The sequence below is a fragment of the Rhipicephalus microplus genome, chromosome 6 (assembly GCF_043290135.1).
Source record: "Rhipicephalus microplus isolate Deutch F79 chromosome 6, USDA_Rmic, whole genome shotgun sequence".
NCBI classification, from domain to species: domain Eukaryota; kingdom Metazoa; phylum Arthropoda; class Arachnida; order Ixodida; family Ixodidae; genus Rhipicephalus; species Rhipicephalus microplus.
In genome coordinates, this window is record NC_134705.1 from 43,525,702 (window position 1) to 43,551,663 (window position 25,962).

Genomic DNA, 25,962 nt, shown 5'->3' on the forward strand with positions numbered 1-25,962 from the left:
CCACGACACTGCTGGCTTCTCCCCTTCTATTTATTGTTCGGCCGCCATCCAGCGTTACCCTTCGAGGCTCTTCTCCCATCAACTACGCAAACGGATACAGAGTACGCCCGGGATGCCACTGCTCGGACTCAAATGGCCCGCCAAATCGTACGGGAACGTCCTCTTGGCTCACAGCTCTCTCAGAAGGCCCGCTACGATAGCCATCACAGAGTAGTTTCCTACTCTCCAGGTTCGTTGGTTCTTCTCTGGACACCATGCCGCCACGTTGGCCTCTCTTCGAAGCTCCTGTCTCGTTACTCGGGGCCTTACAAGGTTTTACGCTGGCTTACCGATGTCACATACGAGATTGCTCCGTTGGACAGTCGGTCATCGTCGTCCGCACCCGCTACTGACGTCGTCCACGTGAGCCGCCTCAAACCGTACATATCCGCATATGATCCTACTCTCCTTTAGACGCCGAGACGGTGCTGCCAGTAGCAGGGGGTTATGTGTTACACGACATCGGCAACGAAAGAGCATCATAGACGACAAAGACGATGAAAGCGACCGTGCTGTGTTGTTCCTGCTGTTCTTTCATCTTGGATGCAGCCGCCTCTAACTCTCCCTGTATATTTTGTAAAGATATTCATTTCATTGAATTTCCAATGGAGGCGGAAATGTTGTAGGCCCGTGTACTCAGATTTGGGTGCACAATAAAGAACCCTAGGTGGTCAAAATTTCCTGAGCCCTCCACTACGGCGTCTCTCATAATCAAATAGTGATTTTCGGACGTTAAACCCCACAAATCAATCAATTAATTTCATTCATTTTCTCACCCCCGTGACAATATACTTCTTAGGCAAGAAAAAATAGGTGAGTAACTAGCGCGTTTTATGGACCAAAAAAGTGTCATATAAAAAGAACTGTTCTGAAGCACGCACGTCATCTTTACGTGCAATTGCTCGGTGCTTCAGTGAAATATTATATGACTATAAATTCTCTTTTTGAACTCAAAAACAAGTGTTATAGTGAGAAATCTAGTGATCAATTCAGTATTTGGGCAATAACTCTACTAGCTTGAACAAGAAAATTATCTGGCTTTGACATATTTCAATATTTGTAATAAATCGGTGAACGTCGATTGTTTGGGCACAGCGCCATCTCTGACGAAGGCTGGCTCAATTATGAAGTACACAACACTGTATTTCTTCTATGACATTGGTATAAACAAGAAGCCACCACAGATAGACAAGCGTCACAGGTGCGCCCAGTTTCCACTCAAATAAATTTTGCACGTTGATTGTAATTAGTTATATTGGCCTTCTTTTTTTTCAACAAGACGTCCACTGCAAATCACGGAATACAACTTAATCTGCCTCAGAAGCGTACACAGCTACTGGTTATAAGATGGTATCATTTTACTCACTCTTTTGGCAGTTCCAGGAGGCATTAGTTTTCCGCCACAGACAGAACATTTCGTCAAATTAAATTAGTTTTGTGAAGACGTGGGCTCAATAACTGCAAATTTCACACTTTTTAACAAAAAAGCCCACAACAAAACCTTACACATGCTGTTTTGCTCATTTCGATCCCCTTTACCAATTGCAATAATGATGCTTCACAATGTTCCAGTGTTCAACTATCTGGGATCATTACGCGAATATCATGTTATACATATCGTGCACTACATTGTAGGACATTGTAGTCGGGCTTACACTCTGTTAAGATTGACACCATATGAGTATTGTAGTGCGAGAAATTACTCAAAGGTAACATTTTTTGTCCTACTTTGTCTAAATTTATAATGCAAGCGTTGTTGGTTTTGTATGCCTAAAAGGACGCGAACGGGATAGAATGAATTGGTTTATATTGATAAATTGTGCACGGAGAACTCTAACGCCGTTGAATTACCTCTTGCATGTTTATTAACATAAAAAAGAATCCAATCAGTTTCATTCTTGATTTCAGACCAAAATTTCTGCTCGCGCCGTCACGGTTTTGAAGGTGTATTTTTTGTATTTTGGCGACGTTGGCTTGTGGTGAACTAAACGTGCGAGACGGTGCAACAGGTGGTGCTGCCAGCGTGTGGCAAACCAACATTTATTTCCCTTCCTCTGCGGCGCCAACAAAAACGTGAAGAGGGAGGGAAACGGTAACCGGTCCCGGAATATTCAGAGTCGAATGAGCAATACAGTTAGTTGGTATCGAGACACTCAGCAACACGTTTCGTCTCTGCGTCACTCACGTGTACCAACAGGCGCAACGAAATTTCTCAAAATCTGATATCTCAAAATCTTAAGTGTATGACTCCCCAAAGGAAAACGTGTGCCATTTTTACTGATTACACAGAACGGAGGGCGTACTTGATAGAGTCAATCTTTCTGACTTCTTTACATTTGACGAGAAAATTTCAAAGATCTTTATTTGCACGCTTACTGGCTTACCAAGAGTCTTGTCGCTGCAAGCGTGGTTATTTCGCATTGTAAAGGTGTAATGAACTAACACGAGAAGAAACGTTCTTCTGTTCAGTTTCGCTTTAAGAACATTGACTGCTATATGACATGTAATGGTCATTAAATATTTTTGTTTCCTAATAGAATGATACGTTCTAATATTAACATATCATTAAGGTGTGATTGGCAAATCCCCTTTAGAACGCTCTTATACGTGTTAACGTGACGTTCGAGCAACCTAAATAATTTCAAGGCACGCAAATGCCATCATCTATCGTCGCGCTCTCCGCCAATGACAACGTAGTTGTGTTGTCTTGCGGAGCTGGAGAGGAGTTTCTGTATCTCCAGTTATATGAATTTTTTGGAGCTGAGTCATTTTACAGTTTATTTATGGCTGCTTACGGAAAGGAGGGTGCAGTTTTGTTCAAATAAACATTCATGAGGTAGTTCAGCGTTGTTTCTTTATTGACACTGTGAGAAATGCTGCTTTTCTAGATCCGCGTGTCCTAAAAAGAAAAGTGCAGAACATGCGCTTACCTATTTGTTCGGGGCCATTGTAGTCGGTCACTGGATAGCCGAGCCATTGGCCAGCTTTCAAAAAAATAGAGACAAGCTTTGTTTGCGTGACGGAAAGTGTCACTGGCACTTTTCCTTTGGTGCCTCGGAATCCTGGAATGAAAAAAAAAACACTATCAAGCTTACAAAACCTATATTTCAAGGTCAGAGTTATGTTGCTTAGGGCTTAGTGAGATGTAATAAGACGAACCGCTGCATTCGTATTTCGTGGATCTCTTTTACTGCTGCTGCTGTGTTCCGGAGTTTTTGACTACAGATAAGCGCACGTACTTACCACGTACAGGTGCGTGAAACTGGACTACTATCTGGACTACTACTACTACTACTACTACTACTACTACTACTACTACAGTAGGGCTGACAGGCGGGCTAAATACAAATTCATAATGGAATAATTGGAAGCGCAAACCAACGGGACACATGAGAAGAGACAAACAAGCGCAGGCTGAAACTCAGTTTATTTACAGAAGTAGATAAGAAAGATAAGAAAGGGAAACAACTGGGGAGAAGGTTCCACCTTGATCAGGTGGCGTCCAGAAACTATATTTCACATTCTAACAGTGATATAGATGGTGAACTAACACAACTATCAATATTCTTTTTAATTAAAAAGGCTTCCGCAATCTCTCTAGTTTTCGTGTCATGATGGCTGTACAAGATAGACGCGCGCGGAAAATCAGGTACGCAGCCACACTTTTTGCAATGGGTGGATAAATGTAAACCCGACGCTGATTTCAGCGCGTTGTAGTGTTCTCGCAGGCGATTATTCAAGCAGCGCCCAGTCTGCCCAATGTATAACCTGCCGCAAGACAGAGAGATACAATAAACGACATTAGATCGACATTTGTTGAAGGAATTGACATGCTTGACACCACAACCTTTCTTCACAAGACCGGCTTTCATTCTGCTTTGTAATTCAATTCTACAACACATTTGCTGCAGTTTTCCACGTGCGCAAAACACAACGTCGAGGTTGAATTTTTTTTTTCACAATTTTTTATCTTATGCGAAAATTCGTGCACATATGGGACTACCGCAAACTTACGGCGTTTATCTGCCTCATTTAAGGGGCATCCTTTCCCTTTCTTCATACGCAGTACCTTCTGAGCGGCGAAAATGAGGACATTGGACGGAAAGCCTGCCTCTCGCAACCTCGTTATTTGATTAGAAAAAACACGCGCCATTTTGTGGAAACATGATTTCGTTACAGCTGAATTGAGAAGGTTAATTGCAATACCCGATTTTACTACTTTAGAATGCGAAGAAAAGTAGTCCAAGATTGGTTTCTTTGAACGGGGAGAGTAGGACCAGCATAGATGATCTGCGCGAAAAGATAACTCAAGATCTAGAAACTGCATTATCTTATCATGGGGAACCTCGTGCGTGAAACGTAAACCATGCCAATTTTTTTCGAAGGTTTTAATAATCTTGTCCCGGTTTTTATCCAAGGAAGGTGAATGAACGAGCACAAGGTAATCGTCCACATATCTGAAGACAATAATTACGAGGCTTCTTAGTGCCGTTTGCAAAGCCCTATCAAAATAACTTAAGAATATGTCGCACAGGACCGGTGCTACACGAGAGCTGATACAAGTGCCAGACTTTTGCACGTAATACTTATTGCCCCATAATACAAGAGTAGAATTCACATTAAAAAAAAGTAGTTTCATGAAGCTCTCAACCAACATCCTACATTTGTTTTTGAATGAAAGTTTGTCATTTTCCTGCGTGACGCATTTTTTTACACACTTCATGAATTCAGGGTGAGGAACCGAATAAAACAAATCGACAACGTCGATACTAAAACCACTGCAGTTAGGCAATCTTTTGGTTGCTAAGGAGTCAACAACCTGGTCAGAACTCTTTACAAGAAAAGGGTCCTGAAAATTCAAGGCGGACAAGTGACACTGGAGGAACGTCGAGACTTCATGCTGCCATGTACTTCGTTCCGTAATAATTGTTCGAAAGGGGACGTCTAGTTTATGGGTTTTTGCTGAAAAAAATGGTTGTAATGCGATTTTTTTCGCTTTCATTACTGAAGATGCGAGTCGGCACAAGTCGTTAGCTTCCAGCAAAGTGATGGCTCGCTTCTTAACTTCAACTGGTTATCAGAAACTTCTTTAAAGTTTTTCCTAATGGCTGCAGACGCCTTAGAGAAGTATTGTTCTTGAGAGAGAACAACAAAACATCCTTCCTTACCAGCGGTAACAAGCCTCATGCTATTAGACACAAAGAACGAAATAATCGGGCCCAGTCTACAGTGTACACCCACCCTCGCATTCTTTTTGGACACCGCTGAAACACATTCCTTAACACAATGCAAACTGTCCGCTTCCTGAACTCTCTGTGCTACTGACCGTGTGAAGGCAAGCTTCTCAAATCCGTCAAGGGTAGATGCTGGGCAAAACTTGGGTCCCATTTGAAGAACTCGAGGGTGCTCTTCGGGTACCTGGCAGTCGCCTAGTACCAGGATGTCCCGCTTTTTACTAGGCAACTTCCTCCTTGTTATCGCGTAGGCCTAGCCGCATTCCACAGTACCTCAGTGCAGGTTACGACCCGGTTGTTCCACGAAGACAGTCTTTCACCACGGGCACAACATTGCACTCGCCGGCAGTTTTTAAACACATTGGCCTGGTGATACCACTCGGAGCGAATAATCCTGGAGAGACCACGAGCGTGAGAGGGAGAAGGAAGCAGCCATCCACACAAGGCCTGAAGTTCCATCGGGCACATTCGCTGCCTGGAACGCCAGGAAGCACATCTCGTGCGGCATACGCACATCGCTATCAGAGCCGTCAACATTGAGGGATTAGAGAGATCAAAATTAGAACAAATAAAAGAGCCCGTGTTCGAAGTGATGAATTGCAGTAGGGTTGACAGGCGGGCTAGTTTGTACAAATTCACAATGGAATAATTGGAAGCACAAACCAACGGGACACAAGAGAAGAGACAAACAAGCTTCCTCAATCTCTCTAGTTTTCGTGTCATGATGGCTGTACAAGATAGACGTGCGCGAGAAATTAGGTACGCAGCCACACTTTTTGCAATGGGCGGATAAATGTGAACCCGGGGCTGATTTCAGCGCGTTGTACTGTTCTCGCAGGCGAATATTCAAGCAGCGCCCAGTCTGCCCAATGTATAACCTGCCGCAAGACAGACAGGTTGGTTTGCGCTTCCAATTATTCCATTATGAATTTGTATTTAGCCCGCCTGTCAACCCTACTGTAGTAGTAGTAGTAGTAGTAGTAGTAGTAGTAGTCCAGATAGTAGTCCAGTTCTACGTACAGATACCTGTACGTGGAAAGTACGTGCGCTTATCTGTAGTCAAAAACTCCGGAACACAGCAGCAGCAGTAAAAGAGATCCACAAAATACGAATGCAGCGGTTCGTCTTATTACATCTCACTAAGCCCTAAGCAACATAACTCTGACCTTGAAATATAGGTTTTGTAAGCTTTGTAAGCTACTACTACTACAAGTGAAGAGAAGAGTGTAAATTTAAGGGCTGATTTTCGTTGTGTGACGCAATATTAACACCGAATTGCCTGTTAGTTTGTCTGTTAGCCCTTAATAATAGTACTACAGACGTGCTTTTTACAACGTGTGCTTTTACGGAGTTACTGATATGACCGGAACAGTGCTTTGGAAATTCACATTGTTCCGTATATATCTTGTTTAAAAATCTTCATTCCTTGAAAATGTTCGCAACCTCAATGTAGTTAACACCACTTTTTTCAAGGTCAAGAGTCTTTTTTTTAATCTTTGTTTACTTCTTGTACGGTGATTTCATGTGAAACATTTGCATTCATTTATTGTGATAGCAAGTCTATTGCCTATGCCCATGCCTTTGTACCGTCACATTTCTGTACATGTACACGGATGTATCTATCCATATTTCCGTCTATGTATTTATATGCCGTAAGGTAAGGAAGTATAGGTCGGAGGAAATTTTGAGAAGCAAATCACTGAGTATCAGAACCTGCGGCCCCTCTCTACAAAGCACGACGCGTTTAGCATTCGGCCACAAACGCATACATATTGTGGCACAGTGAAGGCGAGCTAAAAATTTGCCCCACTTAGCGATAGTGGTAAACAGGTGTTTTTTTTTTGGTTCTTCAGCGTAATCGAGGTTGGCGTGAAAGGCCACAGAAGGTGCTTAAGGGGCATTGCCTCGCCCATGTTTTGTCTCCCTGCATGAATATAGGAACCGGACGCCATCCGTACCAAGAAATATAGGGTGCGATGGCCTGTGCTTGTTGCGCTTATCTTCGAAAACTGATTCAACCCATGGGTCATAAAATTATTCTTGTACTAAGATCGTAAATGTTGGCGTTGAACCCATACTAAGCTTCGTTCATCAGGCGCATCGCTAGTTCCGGTAGCCGCGTTTCCTGAAGAAATGAGCCGCTAACCTTCCTTCGTGTAAGAGAGCAATACCGTGTTACCGCATTTATTCCTTCGTTTTTGCAGCAACGCATTTTTTTCTGACAGTTTGAGAAGCTTGTATGTTTTAAGGACCTGACGGAGACCATCAATAAATTATTTCTGTACGTCTTCTAGGTAAAAAAAATGGCATATTTTTCTAATCTGATTGTTAAGCTTACCAAGTAGTCAACCATGCTATAAAGTTTCATATAACCCATTATTTACAGCTGCGTAAGAATGTCAACAGCAACATGAAAATTAGCAACTCAATTAGCGGTAAGCTCATATGAAGCTCTGGTGCTTGCGAGGGTGGCAGTCCTGGGCAGTGCTACGTAGGTAGACGGCGCTTAATTACCATGAACAATGAGTTGAGGTGATGGACGTATGAAAATAGTAGCACGTAATGGTTATAAAATTGAATAGTCAGCAGTGCAACCATGATTGAAGTTTCCCCAACATTATGCCGGCGTAGGATCTTTTTCCAAAGCAGTTCTGGAACCTGCTATGGCTCTGGGGTCAAATACTATATTACCACGCAGAATGCCTGAGTTCGATTCATACTGGGACCCTGATATTCATTCTTTGAATTCAACATTGTCCATGTCAGTTTTTACTAACGTTCTCGCGTTTAAATTACCAATGTCTGTTCTTGTCGTTCCTGGGCACATATAAACTGTCAATCACTTGTGGCGCATACCCGCATATCGCCGCCTTTTGCACATGATTGTGTGGCACTCGTGTCTGTAAAAGAGAGTTCGACAGCGTATGCAATGAGATTTTCCCGTTATTCACGTTATGACCAGCCGGACATACTTTTCTTGTCTTCTCACCTTCCCTTACCAGTTTTTGTCTACCGCAATAAACCACTAGTTTGGCTTAGTTGGTATAAGTTGGTAGAAGTTGCTGCAAGTGCCAGCATATATGAAGTCTACACCAAGTTAAGAAGGCGATCGCGAGACAACCCAGACGTACATGCATGCATGGATGGATGAATGGACGAATACAAGCAATACAAGCACCAGCACTTCGCTAAGAAATGTTTCGCCTTTAAGATTCACGCTGACCTTCTTTAACACGGTTTCACAAACGCGGGCTATCTACATCTTTATTTAACATAGCACAGAATGTACTGCTGGGCTCAAGCAATTGCATGAACCCCAGATACAGTGTGTAGCAACACCACCAATCCGCCCACTTTCTAGAGCAGCTTGGTGATACCTTGTTACGACAACGTGATGTTGCTTACAAACTTCTCTTCTGTTGTTTTTTTTTATGGAACTGGCATCGCGATTTTTATATACGGGACATCACTACCAGCGACGATTCCAGTCAGAACGCGTTTCTTCAAAGTGATCTGTTGATCTGAGCACACTCATTAGGATGGAGAAATAAGCAATCTGGTCTTGATTTATGGGAAGTATAAAAAATAGCGCAAATAAAATTACGACTAACGAATTGTAAACACAGTTATCGTCTTAATCTCGCTGTTTGTAATCGCCATATTGCAAGTAGCTCTGAAGAAAAAAACTAATTGAAAGCACTTCATTGTTCTTTGTGCAGAATAATTTATTGATTTATATGTGGGGTTTAACATCGCCAGGCAACCGTATGATTACAAGAGACGCCGTAGTGGAGGGCTCCGTAAATTTCGGCCACGTGGGGTTCTTTAACGTGCACCCGAATCTGAGCACACGGGCCTTTGTGCACAAGATGCGGCACCTTCCATCTTGAATCGTCAACCCTTGACACCAGAGAACAATAGCGTTGTGGTACAATGCGTCTGAAGCTATATATACGAGTCACTGAACAGACACGCGCAGGTGTTCTAAGTTCGCACACAAACACAGACTCGTGCAGTCATTTTTTTTTCAGAAAACACGTCATCTTAACCCATTTATTTACAGAGACGGGCAAGGTTGTCGTCTGTGATCGTAATCAATGGTAGACTTCTGGCTTAGTAATTTTCTTAAGCGGGCGATAGCCGGCGCAGAACCCCCAGGTCATGTCTTTTCTCCTTACAAGTACCGCAATAAACCAATTTACTAAATACACCGTATCAGTTTACTAAATACCACGTTTGTAATTGCAAGCTATTTCTGCGCGGTACTTACAAGTACCGTTAAGTCAGAATGCGGGTTCATTCATACTGCTTGCACTGAGACAGGTGGATATAATTATGATAAGATACTTCGTTTTGTTCTGGCATTCTTCAGGTGAAGTGAAGATAATGTTACAAGAAAAACGTATGCTTGGGTTTCTTAATTTATTCATTTATTTATTTCCAATACTGCTGATCCCATCTGAGGGTGTAGCAGAAGAGCAATCCAAAAATAGGTGCAATATAAAAAAAATTCAGGAACTTGTATAGAGACATGCAGACTCAATGAAAAAGATTACACTCCAGCCTGCCCCTTTATGGCTTTATCGTTATCGGTCTATGTCTTCCTCACAAATTTCGCCCATCTGAGAACTTGTGGCACTACCCTGCGGCGTATAAGCTCTTACCTGTTCCTTCTGACTGAACTACAGCTGTGTATGACATATTTTGTAAACCTACTCCTGTCTGAACCAACCTGCCCTGCAATCTTGTGAAATAAATAAATAAAATAAATAAATATGACTTCAGTCTAGCTTAGAAGTGTGGAAGCTTGGACTAGTTGGTATGAAATGACTGGTGATAGCCCGAGAACAGAACAACGACAAAGAGACACGACGGACATGAAGGACACGAGCGCTACGTGTTTTAGCGCTTGTGTCCTTTGTGTCCGTCTTGTCTCTTTGTCGTCGTTCTGTTCTTGCGCTATACCCATCTTCAGTCTAGTAACGAGCTCAATATTACATGGTGGTAGCGTGGAGTGCGCTGCATCATCGACCCGCTGGATTTCATATGACAGGTCAGTGATCTGGCGTAAGACCTGACGTGTCTCTCGTATTGGTAAAACAACTTTTGGGAGAGTCCCAGTCTAATAATACTTTAAGCATCACAATAGTATAAGCGAACCAGATCAATACGAGAAGTCTTGCGGCGGCAATCAGACAAGTATTTTTGAAAGGTTGGCGATCTGTAGTGCTGCGTGAGCTCGTACTATGACATCGCCAGCGTAAGTGACAGGTGAGCTTGATTATTTATTTTAATAATTGAAAAATGCCTTACAGGCCCGAAGGAATTGAGTAAGTGTGGTACAGTGAATGCGGAAGTAAACTTGTAACGACTGGCTGAGCGGTGACGAGCCGCCCTTCTCAGCCCACGTGCAGTGGACAGTCTGGGCTGTCCTGCGAGCAGGGCTATCGCCGCAGACATCGCGCAATGCTCCGTGGACGACAGCTCCTGGAGGCTTAGCCCGGGCCAGTAATTCTTCGTTGGATCCTTAATATAGATTATTACCTACCTACCAACAACTGAATGCAGGTTAATACCGACAGCATAATGAGGTGTAACAAAAACTAACGATTTCGCAGGTCAGAAGCACTTAAACAAGAGATTACAACTTGCTGACGAAATAAAGGCTCACAATTCACAACATAACATAGCTCGAATGTTAAACAAGTCAAACAATTTCACGATGCTACATTAGAAAAATGCATCTCAAGTTTTTGCGGAAACGTGTTAGGGCAACTATCAGAGCCGATATTGTCGGGAAGATTATTCCACATGCAGATGGCTTGCGGTAGTGCAGATGTGTTAAACGTGTCTGTGTTACCAAACATGTGCGTGAAGCTGATATATTATGTAACCTGCGTGACGTGCGTTGAAGGTGCAATGACGATGTTTTGTTAATGTACACATACTTATGAAATAGGCATAACAAGGACACGTGACGACGAACATGCAATGCTTAAAGGCAATGATCAAGTTTAAGCTGAGTCACACTAGAGTCAATGTCGTAGTTCCCAGAAATGTAACAGGCGGCTCTGTTCTGAATTGCTTCCAGCATGTTAATTTTACACTGAGCGGAAGGGAATGAAACAGATAATGCATATTCAAGCTGCGGGCGGACGAAAGTAAGGTAAGACAGTTTGCAAACGTTAGATGGACAATGATGGAGGTTCCTGCGTAAATACCATAATGTTTCGGAGGCGTTAGTGCAAACAGAAGTGATGTTTTCTAGCCATGAAAGTCCTGGTGTAAGGTGGATGCCGAAATATTTGTAGGATGATGACCGCGAAAGTATGTCATCTTTTCTGTGGCATAAAAAGTCGGAGATGGTATGTTTTCGTCTATATTAAAGAACTTTGCATTTATTAGTATTTGCAGTCGTAAGCCAAGTGTTACACAAGCTAGAGATACACTAGCTAGATATGTGGGGTTTACCGTCTCAAAAGCACCATATACCTATGAGAGACGCTGTAGTGGAGGGCTCCTGAAGTTTTTTACCACCTGGGGTTTAACGTGCACTCAAATCTGAGCACACGGTCATACATCATTTTCGCCTGCATCGAAGGTGACCTTTAACAAGTGGGAAAGAGTGCGTCATGAGGCATTTATGGCTAATTTTACAAAGAATATTGAAAGTTAAAGGTTGTTTGGGCTTTGTCCGAAAGGGTTGACCATGGTAGAGTAATCCAAGCCTGCTCGCATTACCTTTTTTCTTAACCTCGCTCCGCTACTCAGAGGACTCCTAAACTAAGCCGCGAGGAAAGAAGCAACTAACTGTGGGCATCCCAATGGCCATGGCTATTCAAGAATTCTTACTGAATGTAATGTTGCGAAGTGCCCCCCGTGCCATAATTCTTCCTATTTGCGAATCGGTGGTATACCGTTTACGTGTCCGTAAGACAGCACGCGTGCCGGTACGCTTTCTTAAACCCACGTGTTTGCAGACCTGATGCGAATATGCGCTTTTGCCACGGAATATTACATGCGCTAAGGAGACTCTTTGCTCTGCATACCATTCGCATAGTGCGCGTTTTTTTTTCTTTTCTTCAACTCAATCTAATACAGTGGCTTGGCTGCATGTTTCACTACCTACTCACCACACATGTGGCCCGGGTTTAATTCTCGCTCGAAGCGCAACATATTGGTAGTTTACTGATGATTCACCCATCTAGAAATTTTGTGCATGGGCAACGTGAATTTCCCGCTCAAAACCAACGATACCGACGCCGGTACTTCTGCGAAACCTCGCCACTTTAAATGGAGATGTCTTGCTGGAAGAGCTCTTGGCAAATCACACGTAGATGTCGCGTCTCAGTTCATGGTTCGCAGAGACGCATATCAAAAACATATTGGTGAAGTTCGGTTCCGGAATTAGTCAAGTTCATCAATCTATGGGCGTTATGACATTGTGAATTTCTGGCTTAGAAGGGGAAGGGGAGGAGGAATGTAAATGACTTGAGTGGCGCGAGACAAAATTATCACCCGTTATAAATGAGGCGCTATCTGAGAAACACCATGATACAATATGATACAATATGATACAATATGAAAATAACCCCCAAAAGTTCTGGCAAATAATTTCACCCTACAACAAGTCTCCTAGTCACATTACTGTACACGATAGTGAACTAACGCTGCTTTCTGATGAAGCTTCCGCTATTGCTTTCAATGAGTACTTCGCTTCTGTTTTTACACAGGAAGATTGTTCCAATGTGCCATTTGTTCCAGATCACCCTTTCGCTTTATTGGCCCCAATCATTGTCACTGCCAAAGGTATAGCCCAACTCATCACGAATCTTAAGGTTTCTACTTCATCAGGAATTGATAACATTAACTCTAAAATACGGAAGAACACCACAGATAATTCCAGCCACTTCCTCAGTTTCCTATTTAACCAGTCGCTATCATCAGGCGAACTGCCCAAGGATTGGAAGATTGGTAAGGTGTTTCCCGTATTTAAGTCCGGTGACAGGCACTTGCCCCGTAATTATCAACCCAATTCACTTACATGCATCTCTTGCAAGCTACTTGAACACATCGTGGCTTCTCATATCTACGATCACCTTGAATCACACAACTTCTTCTTCACCCATCAGCATGGCTTTAGAAAAGGCTACTCATGTGACACCCAGTTATTCGAATTCACGTCTGACCTTCACTTTATTATGGACGCTAACGAAGAAACCGATTGCCTGTTCCTTGATTTCGCAAAGGCATTCGATACTGTCCCTCATTGTCGTTTAAACTCTGGATTGGCCGCACTCCGTATTGATTCATTAATCCTGTCTTGGCTACGAAGCTTCCTCTCTTCGCGTGAGCAACTTACGGTGATTAACGACATTTCATCTAACCTTTGCGACGTCACATCGGGTGTTCCCCAAGGCAGCGTAATAGGTCCGTTACTTTTTCTAATATACATTAATGATTTGCCCGAGAACCTTTCATCCAGAGTTAGGTTGTTCGCTGACAATTGCGCCATATACCGCAACAATAAATGTTTTAATGATCATTCCGCTCTCCAAAATAACCTTGACCTAACCTTCCTGTGGTGCGAAACTTGGCAGATGTCCCTTAACGCCTCTAAATGCAAGTTCACTCGAAATCATAACAATTCAGCATTTCACTATAAGATTAATAACGCCGTTGTGTCAGCTACACCATCTTACAAATATTTAGGCGTTCACCTTACATCGGATCTCTCCTGGACTACGCATATAGCAGCTGTCTCATCGAAAGCATCTCAATCTCTCGGATATCTCCGCAGAAACTTGCGCAACGCTCCTTCTAACGTACGCGCATTATCATATATTACTTATGTTCGCCCACAGCTAGAGTATGCATCATCCACATGGTCACCATATCAAGATTACTTGGTACGTATGTTGGAAGCCGTTCAGAATAGGGCAGCGAGATTCATCTCCGGAAACTACGACTATCATTCAAGTGTTATACCTGTGTCACACGGGCGCGCAAAAAGTCTTTTAAGTAAGCGGTCTCTTACGAAGTTGAAAGACTTTTAACAAAGAGGTGTTTGCGGCGCAGACACACGGCAGCAACGATCTCCTTTTAGTGTTTTCGTTCGAAGACGCTAGCGAAAGCGTGGCGCTAGCAGTTAAAAGAGAAGCAATGAAAATTAAACGATGTATCACGATGTACAAATTAAAGACTTGTTGCACTGCTCGTTTCTTCAAATAAATTTAAGAATAAGAGATGAAGAAACACCAATGTGAATGTTTTTTGCACTAAATAAGGAAGCATTCCCATGACTAGCGACGTGCACAAGTCTGTCTGGCACCACTGTGCTTTTATTTACCGTATTTGTTTTTCGCTGCTCTCGACTGCTCTCGACACGTTATGGGCGACCGTACGGGAGAAAAAGCGAGGATCGCAAGCCTCACGGCCTGCCTTCTCGCTCTGGAAACCGAGGCAGACGCTGCAAAAGCCGCCAAGGAAAGGATAAAGCAGCGCAAGACCGCGCGTCACCACGTGATATTGCCGACGCGTTGTAGCTGCTTACGAGAGTAGAAAAGGAAATAACCATTAAATGAGTTCATTACACCTTCTGCAGGATATGAAATTTGTTTTTACAAAGATTTTGGTGACAGAAAAATAAGCATTCGCTCTTTTTTTCCCACCACTCGAAAATCGCTGGCGCCCACTGGTTTCGAGGCTACTCATTCGGAGCCGTAAAAGAGATCGACGAACGCAGTTTACGAAAAAGACCGCTTCTGAAAAGGAGTTCGCTCTGTGCCGTGTGTCTGCTGTCAGGAACTCCTTTTCGGAAAAAGACCGCTTACTTAAAAGACTTTTAAGTGCCCGTGTGACAGGGGTATTACCCTGATAAAACAAGACTTTGCATTTCAGTCACTAGAAATACGCCGCAACATTGCTCTTTTATGTCGGTTTCATAGGTGCATTTATAGTAAAGAAGTTCACTGTTTGCCACTTTATTCTCCTGCGCACACTTCCCAGTGCATTCACAATGCACGTAGCTTTATGCGCATTCATGGTCACACGCGGGCATTTACCTTATCATCACTACCTCGAGCCATTGCATATTGGAACGGTCTTCCGAATCATGTTGTATCCATTTGTAGCCGTGAAGTTTTTCGTGACAACCTGATTTCGTTGTACACTAGTATTGTATAACGCTGCTGCACCTTGATTTTTGTAATCTTATATATATATATATATATATATATATATATATATATATATATATATATATGGGTAAGAAGTGTATACCTAAGGGCTCGTTTTTCCGTGTTTTAACACAATATTAATGAGATCTAACAGACAGTATTGCCAACGAATGTAAAGGGGAAGTTATTAGAACCAATGGAATGTAAATAAGAAGAAAGAAAAGCGGATGAAAAAATAACCAGCCGTGGGCAGGAATCGAACCTACGACCTTCAAATAACGCGTTCGATGCTCTAACCACTGGGCTACCACCGCGGCCTTCCCTCCATCCACTTTTTTGGGTCTATATGTGAATTTAGAAGTAGGAGTGACAATCAGCGCCATCTATAAGCCAAACGACGAGTGTGAAAACACTCTATGCGCATGTTTGGCGTCACGTAGCACGTGAAATTATGAGCGGGCAGCTGATTAATTGTCCCTCTTATACAACCTAAACACACCAAGTCTGCCAGTAAGAGACCCTCGTTCAATGAAATAAGGGAAAGAAGTGTATACCTAAGGGCTCGTTTTTCCGTGTTTTAACACAATATTAATGAGATCTAACAGACAGTAATGCCAAGGAATGTACAGGGGAAGTTATTAGAACCAATGGAATGTAAATAAGAAGAAAGAAGAAAGAAAAGAGGATGAGAAAATAACCAGTTGTGAGCAGGAATCGAACCTACGACCTTCGAATAACGCGTTCGCTGCTCTAACCACTGAGCTATCACAGCGGCCTTCCCTCCATCCACTTTTTGGAGTTTTTATATGTGAATTTAGAAGTAGGAGTGACAATCAGCGCCATCTATAAGCCAAACGACGAGTGTGAAAACACTCTTATGCGCACGTTTGGCGTCACGTAGCACGTGAACCTATTATGAGCGGGCAGCTGATTAATTGTCCCTCTTATACAACCTAAACACACCAAGTCTGCCATTGCGAGACCCTCGTTCAATGAAATAAGGGAAAGAAGTGTATACCTAAGGGCTCGTTTTTCCGTGTTTTAACACAATAATAAAGAGATCTAACAGACAGTAATGCCAAGGAATGTACAGGGGAAGTTATTATAACCAATGGAATGTAAAAAATAACAAAGAAAAGTGGATGAAAAAATAACCAGCCGTGGGCAGGAACCAAATCTACGACCTTCGAATAACGCGTTCGATGCTCTATCCACTGAGCTATCACAGCGGCCTTCCCTCCATCCACTTTTTGGGGTTTTCATATGTGAATTGAGAAGTAGGAGTGACAATCAGCGCCATCTATAAGCCAAACGACGAGTGTGAAAACACTCTTATGCGCACGTTTGGCATCACGTAGCACGTGAACTTATTATGAGCGGGCAGCTGATTAATTGTCCCTCTTATACAACCTAAACACACCAAGTCTGCCATTACGAGACCCTCGTTCAATGAAATAAGGAAAAGAAGTGTATACCTAAGGGCTCGTTTTTCCGTGTTTTAACACAATATTAATGAGATCTAACAGACAGTAATGCCAATGAATGTACAGGGGAAGTTATTAGAATCAATGAAATGTAAATAAGAAGAAAGAAAAGCGGATGAAAATATAACCAGCCGTGGGCAGGAATCGAACCTACGACCTTCGATTAACGCGTTCGATGCTCTAACCACTGAGCTACCACAGCGGCCTTCCCTCCATCCACTTTTTTTGGGTTTTTATATGTGAATTTAGAAATAGGAGTGACAATCAGCGCCATCTATAAGCCAAACGAGGAGTGTGAAAACACTCTATGCGCATGTTTGGCGTCACGTAGCACGTGAACTTATTATGAGCGGGCAGCTGATTAATTGCCCCTCTTATACAACCTAAACACACCAAGTCTGCCATTACGAGACCCTCGTTCAATGAAATAAGGGAAAGAAGTGTATACCGAATGGCTCGTTTTTCCGTGATTTAACACAATAATATTGAGATCTAACAGACAGTAATGCCAAGGAATGTACAGGGGAAGTTATTATAACCAATGGAATGTAAATAAGAAGAAAGAAAAGTGGATGAACAAATAACCAGCCGTGGGCAGGAATCGAATCTACGACCTTCGAATAACGCGTTCATTGCTCTAACCACTGAGCTACCACAGCGGCCTTCCCTTCATCCACTTTTTCATGCTCGCTTTTTCGTTGCATCGACTCAGCCGCGGCGTGCGGGTTGCCCAAGCCCGCGGCCCTGTCGGTGGATCGGCCGGAACTAGCAAGGGAGCCGAGACGGCAAAGCCGCCAGACGACGGGTCACGCCCGCGTCTTCGGCGCTTTCACAACTGAATCGCCCGAGGACGACACGGAACACACCTCGATATCGTGGAAAAACGGCACCGTTCGACAACCAGCCCCTAACGCATCAAGCGCATGAGGCTGCAGACGACCGCCATGGATTCCCCTGGAGCAGACCCGAGGACACACTTGACGAGGCCGAAGCCCGCCGCATATGGGACACCCGGTCGCTTTCGCGTACGCCGCTCACGAGAACCCCCATTTTTTCATCCACTTTTCTTTCTTCTTATTTACATTCCATTGCTTCTAATAACTTCCCCTGTACATTCCTTGGCATTACTGTCTGGTCTGTTAGATCTCTCTCTCTCTATATATATATATATATATATATATATATATATATATATATATATATATATATATATATATATATATATATATATATATATATATATATAGATATATAGATATAGATATATATATATATACATATATATATATAATTTTTTGTCAGCTTTTCTCCTTTATTGTTATTTCGTTTGTATACTGATGCCCCCCCTTACTCAAAGCCCTTCAGTGGGCCTGTAATGTATTTTGAATAAATAAATAAATAAATCAGTGAGCAACATCGCTAGCGAAGCTAGTGAGAAGAGCACAGGTAGTCATGTGGCGTGTCGTTTGGTCGGTCTCACCAGCGACTCAATTATTCCTCGATTCTGCAGTGACGAATCTCCCCAAAAGATTCAGCCCTACTCCGTATAGAATGGTTCGCCCGATTTGTCGATAGTGTAGAGGAAGAGGCCAGCTGAAATCTGACCTCTTCTTGTGTATTTGTTTGTCGTTGTTGAAGTTTACGTAGCTTATAGCTTGCAACGTAACTTTGCGTAGAGTGATAGAGGCCTGACCAGACAAAACGCAACCACACGCGATCATAAGCGCGTCCGATTCTGAAATTACCCATAGTAGCTTCATCGCGAAAATAACAAATAATCATCATCGTCATCATCAGCCTGTCTACGTCCACTGCAGGACAAATTCCTCTCCCATGTTCCGCCACTCAACTCGGTCCTGTGCTTGCTTCTGCCAGTTTATACCCGCAAACTTCTCAATCTCATCTGCCCCACTTACTTTCTGTCTCCACCTAACCCACTTCCCTTCTCTGGGAATCCAGTCAGTTACCCTTAAAGATAAGCGGTTATCCTGCCTACGCGCTACATGCCCGGCCCATGTTCATTTCCTCTTCTTGATTTCAACTAAGCTGCGGTGGCTGCATTTCCAATGGAGGCGGAAATATTGTAGGCCCGTGTGCTCATATTTGGATGCACGTTAAAGAAACACAGGTGGTCGAAATTTTCGGAGCCCTCCACTATGGCGTCTCTCATAATCATAAGGTGGTTTTGGTACGTTAAACCCCACATATCAATCAATCAATGATTTCAGCTATGATATCCTTAACCCCGGTTTGTTCCCTTATCCACTCTCCTCTCTTCTTATCTCTTAAGGTTACGCCTACCATTTTCCTTTCCCTTTCTCGCCGCGTCGCCATCAATTTAGCTGAACCCTCTTTGTAAGTCTCCAGGTCTCTGCCCCGTAGCTAAGTACCGGCAAAATGCAGCTGTTATATACCTTCCTCTTGAGGGATAGTGGCAATCTACCTGTCCTGATTTGAGAGTGCTTGCCAAATGTGCTCCACCCCATTTTTATTATTCTATTACTTCAGTCTCAAGGTTCGCTTCGCGGTTATTACCTGTCCTAAGTAGACATAGTCTTTCACAACTTCCAGTGTGCTACTACCCATCTCGGAACGCTGTTCTCTTCCGAGGTTGTTCTACATAACTTTCGATTTCTGCAGATTAATTTTAACACCTACTTTTGTGCTCTCCTTGTCTAACTCCGTAATCGTGAACTGCAATTCGTCCCCTGAGTTACTCAGAAATGCAATATCATCGGCGAAACGCAGGTTGCTAAGGTACTCTCCATTAACTCCTGTTCCTAACTCTTTACATTCTAGGCCTCTGAAAACCACCTATAAGCACGCGGTAAATAGCATTGAAAGATTGTATCCCCCTGCCTTACACTGTTCTTGATTGCTATTCTGTTGCTTTTTTTATGAAGCACTATGGTAGCGAATGATTCCTTGTAGATTTCTTCGAGAAAGTTTACATATGCTTCGTAGATGCCCTGATTTTGCAGTGTCGCATGACTGCTGATATTTATACTAAATCAAACGCCTTCTCACAATCTATGAAAGCTATGTATAGGGATTGGCTGTATTGTGAGCATATCTCTATTACCTGATTGATAGTATGAATGTCGTCAATTGTTCAGTAGCCTACAGTGTTCGAAATTCTGCTTGTTCCTTAGGTTGATTCAATTATAATGTTACCTTAATTTTGTTAACAATTACCTTTGTAAATAGCTTGTATACGACAGAGAGCAAGCTGATCCGATTGTAAATTTGCAAGTACTTGTCATCTCCTTTCTTATGTATTAGGATGATGTTAGCATTTTTCCGATATTCTGGTACTCTTCCCGTCAAGATACACCTCTCAAACAGGGTGGCTAGTTTTTCTAACACGATCGATCCTCAATCTTTCAGCAGATCTGATGTTACCTGATCCTCACCAGCAGATTTGCCTCTTTGCATGCTCTCTAAGGCTTTTCTGACTTCTTCTATTGTTACTGGTGAGGTGCTATTTGGGTTACTGCTAGTTCTTATAATAAGGCCATGGTTGTCCCAGCTACTATACAGATCTCTGTAAAACTCCTCCGATATTGTAACTATCGTATCTATATTGTTAGTTATTTTGCCTTCCCAGTCTCTTAGTCTTAGTGCATACGCATCTTAGGTTCCTCTTGACTGCTTTGACACTCTTTCCGTTTTTCAGAGCGTGTTAAATTCTCTCCACGTTATACCTTCTTACGTCGAATACCTTACGTTTATTAATCAACTGCGAAAGCTCTGCCAACACTATTTTGTCTGTTGTACTTGAGACTTTCATGCTTTGGCGCTTCATAATGAGGTTCTTCGTTTCCTGGGACAGCTTGCCAGTGTCTTGTCTAACTACCGTTTTTTCAACTTCTACTGCACATTCCCTAATGATACTCACCAGATTATCATTCATTGCGTCAACGCTAGGGCTAGTTTTCTCGATGAGAGCCGAGTACCTATTCTGAAAGGAGACTCTGAATTCCGGTACTTTCCCTCTCAGTACTAGGTCACTGATTGGCTTCTTGTGTATCAGTTTCTGTCGTTCTTTCTTCTAGTCTATACGAATTCGATACCGTACCATTGTATGGTCACTGCATCATATCTTGCCTAGCGCTTCCAAATCCTGCACGATGCCTGGGTGTGCACTCAGTGTAAAGTCTATTTCGTTCTTACTTTCACCATTAGAGCTCCTCCATGTCCACTTACGGTTCCCCCCTTTTCGGCCGAAGGTATTCAAGATCCGTAAATTATCGCATTCTGCGAGTTCTACTAATAGCTTTCCTCTAATACCCATGCCACAATCTCCTACTGCATGGTGTTCAGCCTGCTTCTTCCCTACTTTGGCATTAGTCATTCATAGCTACAGTGTACTGTGTTTTTATCTTACTAGAGAATATCGGCCCACGAGTGGAAATGTATGACAAAAAGGTGGTCAGAACCATAAGGCTGCATATTGTAGCTGTATGGAATCCCTTGATGAGGCACCACAAGATCACGCAAGAGCGTTGAGTTGCTGAACTCAGACTTGAAGAAGTTTGGCGGAGTAACGGTCTTGTTGATAGCCAATATCAAGTGTGCCGACTAAAAACAAAATCCAGGCCCCAGTGTACGCCTTCAGCTCATTTCTACTGCGTGTTTACAGAATGTTGTATGACCTTTTTGACAATATTTCTCTGCTGCGAGGGTGTAGTAGTTATGGTGGTTGACTACTGACCTGAAGGTGAATGATTCAATCATCACCACGGTGGCCCCATTTCAACGGAGGGGACAAGCTAGAAGCGACATGCTAGAGGTTACATTTCGTAGGAAGCGACATTGAGATGTAAGATGTTATTTCCCCTTAGAGAATACGAGATGGCCGATATTTCCGGAGCTCTCCACCATGACATCTTCTGTAATCATATCGTCGTTTCGGGGCGTAAGACCCAAATAATTATTGATACCTCATGACAACACTTCAGCATCCAGAGCTGCCACAACAAAAGGATGACGCGAAAGACAACATGGATCCCCTGTTTCTGTTGTCTTTTATGCCGTCCTTGCGCTGTCTTGAGCGTTCTAGAAGTAAAAAAAAACAGCATTAACAAATTTACTTGGTAACGAGGTAGTTCTATTGCGATAGCTACTATATGCACACTCTTGGCTGGATTCTGCCGGTGGCATCGGCATAGCCGTCAGTCACACTATATGTATACGTGTCTATATAAATGAAAACGCAAGAAAAAATATAATCTGGAAAAAGACTTCAACGTGCGGAATCGAACTTGGCACCTCTGAAGCGCGAGTGCGAGGCGGTAACCGCTGATCCATAGTGATGCACATTTTATAACTTTTAAACGGTAAGCTATTTATATCTACCACTTATGGCTGTTGAGGGTATTGCGGGGAAACTATCGTGTTTTTAGCATTACCAGTGAGATGGCGCAATGAGTGCGCGTCTACACATTGTCACGACGTGGTGGCGCACGCTCTAATTTTCCACGCGTACTTTCGCCGGCGGAAAGGAGGAGTTGGACGCTCTCTCACATGCCCTTATCGTATGGTGGGGAGGATCGTACGTCTTGGCTGGTCTCGGAGTTTCACCGGCAGAATTCTGTTGTAGATACCCGGTGCACAAAGTTCCCTGCAATCGTTGTACAATATTTGTTTGCCAAAAGAAACCGTTTTTCAGACACAGCGAATTGAAAACTGAAACGCTTATTAGCATTAATCTGTACCTGTGAGTACGCTTCATGCGTCATTTTCGCGTGAGAAACAGGGGGCACGTTCCGATATGCTTGCTTCCAGTTTCAATCTGCTGCTTCCAATTTGCTGCTATTGCGTTCATATCAGCAAAGTTGTGACTTTTTTAAACACTATTCGAAAGAATATTACAATATTTATTCAGCCCTTCAGACAAAGCAGCTCACTAGTAAACGAGAACTCGTACTCTCCTCCGTTCGCATGATAAGTGCATGACAATGATACCACCATAAGTGAGCTGGGCTTTGGATTGACGCCCCTTTACTATGAAGACTCGCTTCCGCAGTCACCTTAACCATTCACAGAACAATGCATATGCACGGAATGAGTGAGGATGAGTGCGGCGAAGCATCCGTGAATGCGTCCGTGCTTCCTTCCGTACGGTCGTCTGTGCGCACGTGTGCCCACTCGTGCGTCCGTCCGTCTATCCACAGAACACTTCAAGTACCACTATGTCGCTTATTTTCATCACATATTCGTCATATACAAGTACCGCCATCCAGCGAACAATGGAAGGACTATACGAAAGCATGTACTTACCACATTTTTGCTGTCGGCGCTTTGTTAACACCGAGAACATGTGGACATGCGGATATGTCCTGAGAGCGGGTGTGTGCCAGTGGTATGCGGGTATGTGTCACAGGTTACGCACTATGACAACCGAGTACGCACATTCCACGAAATAAGTAGCTTCACCCTTAAAAATACCGGCTGATCACACCCATTTTAGGAATTGACTTCATGAGAAGCGCTCAAAGAGTAGTCACCTATATATGCCGCGGAAATGCTAGAATATTCGGAGAATTTCTTAGCGAAACAAAGGCCCTACCCCATTTTCATCAACATATTTGCCTTTCTAGCCACCTACATCTAGTCGCCTACTTTCTCGTAGTCATCTCCCTAAATTACTATAAACCAAGTTTGGCACAGGAAGACATGACTATATGACTAACCATATAAACATAAAATACATGTTGCGTACATCATGAAACACATTCACTCAGTCGTGTGCGGCTCACATCCACCTACCACCGTCGGTAGAAAGCAGGTATGTGCCACGTGTGATTCACATTATAAGACATTGCACTTCAATCATCCCTGTAGTCCGAGGTATACAAAGCCAGAACGATTAAAAGTACTAGGTTGGGATGTCTTTGACAAAAAAAGAAGGTTTATGTACTTCCTAAATTCAGTTACCTTCATACCGCAGTTGCTATATTAGTTTTTAAAAGCCGGCAAATACCACGCATAGTGACACTCGAAGCAATGTGAAACAGCCAGCAAAAATAAATTATGCTGTACTTAACGTGCTTGTCATCATTTTCATGCTAGGACCAGTTATTTAAGCTTTCATACAACTAGTTCAAGGAATACCAATTTCAGTGTGTATCAAGTTAGCGAAACGGCCGCAAGCACACCGTCAGCATGGAATGTAAATCATGTAGTACATGACACTGATGCCATGATATACATGTTTGGACTTGTCATTTGTGTCCGTGAAACATACAAGTCATGCAATACCTAATTTGGTGTACATGACAAAAGTGAACTGAGCGCCAACGCACCGTGTGAGTGGCATGCAAATCATGCTGACATGACGCCTTATTATTTGCATATTACCACTTTTTATTTAGGTTTGACATACATTCACGTCACGAAATACTAAGTTTGGTTTATATGAAGGTACTGAAAGAGCCCGGAGAGCATCATGAGCGTGGCATGTAAATAGTGACGCAGACAAAATACTTATCGTAAGTTTCGTTTTATGATATATCGTTTGCGAAAGCGAAAGTTGGACGCAAACCCATCTGGTCATGAATCCGCATCATGTGTTTTCTTGTCCCTTACTATTTCTGGTCCCGTACCCTTGTTAAAATGAGAGGGCCCGTCAGCGAAGTATAATAGTGATCACGGGGACGGGACCTGTCCCCGTGAATTCGTAGTCGTTTTAGCCGCCCTCGCCTAGCTGTTTTGTTGACACAGTGAGCTGACGCACAGTTGGGGAAGCGGTCTTGCCACAGGGCGTCAGTTGTAAATCAGTTTTGTTCATATTTATATTTTGTTTTTATTTTAATGGGTCAATATTGACTTTACTGCTTTCAAGGAGTCGTCATTTTGCTTTTTTGCAAGAAAATCACGTCGCTGCAACATGATGCGTTGTTGGTGTGGGACTTCAGTACGGGTCGCGCTGACCAACTGATCTTCTCTGTGTCTTTTCTTCTTCCAATATCGTTTCGAGTGATGTTGCCTATTTTAAAGGCAGCATCGTACATCGGAGCAATGGGAGGAGCCGCTGGCCAACGAGAACCTGGGCGTTCAGCTGAGTCGAGGTTCTCACTGACGGGCCAGGCTCGCTGAGTGGCAGCTGCCGCAGAGCTCCCTAAACAGCGATATATACTGAAATACTGCAAGTGTAGCGAGTTTTCACCGCCACATTAGCGCGTGCGCAGACACCACCACATCGACGCAGCACCGTAACCATATGAATATACGATGGCCTGTTTTAACAAATACAGAGTGCTTCTGTTTGTGCTCTTACAGAAGTGATTGGAGAAGTTTTTATCTGTTTTTTTTTCTTTACTGCTGCGCGAGCTGACTGCGTTTGAGCTCCCTACGGCTACCTTCCCTCGTCGTAGGATACATCAACGCTGCTAGAGTCACGTTCGATTTAGCGCATTTGTTTCATCGACTCGGTCACACCTTGTGGTTTACCCAAGCACGCAGCCGCATCAGCCAGCCCTTGCAAGTTAAAGCATCCAGACGACCGCTCACACCCATGATTTTGGCGCGCTCACATTTTAATTGCCAAGAACGATGCAGAACACGTTTCGCTCCCGCAGGACAAGCGTCGTCTTAGGATGGGAAAAACAGCTGCAGAAAGCACACCACCGTGCGAGTATCTACTGCACTGTCAAAAGCTTAAATGCTTATCTGTGTTTGCATGTAGCAGTAGCACGCATTCATAAGACTAAAGTGACGGACATATATTCTTGTTTGAAAGACACGATTAGATCACATGAATAAGTCTGTGTGTGCTATTTCTGGCGAAGTAGACCTGAAGTATTGTAGCAATATTTATCGATGCTTTGAGACTAACTGAGACATACTGTCGAACTACACAGCCCTCAAGGTTGGAGCACGTTTCATGTTGACCTGCACAACGTTTGGTATTAGCCCATACGTTGCCTTTCTACAGCGACATGAAAAATACGTAGACCGGACTCATTTGAGAACATCCAATTATGCGTAGCATATCATTAGTTGAGGCTACGGTATCGATTCAAA

General features: G+C 43.2%; 1 protein-coding gene across 4 annotated transcripts in view; it reads right to left on the bottom strand.

The window, feature by feature from the left end:
* The window catches only part of LOC142765256 (4-pyridoxate dehydrogenase-like), a 213,029-nt gene that overhangs the window by 109,518 nt on the left and 77,549 nt on the right, over positions 1-25,962 (bottom strand). For all 4 annotated transcript variants that reach the window (XM_075865960.1, XM_075865959.1, XM_075865962.1 and 1 more), the window contains one exon: positions 2,970-3,101. In XM_075865960.1, coding sequence (XP_075722075.1) covers positions 2,970-3,101 — 132 coding nt within the window. The remainder of the gene's footprint in view (positions 1-2,969; positions 3,102-25,962) is intronic.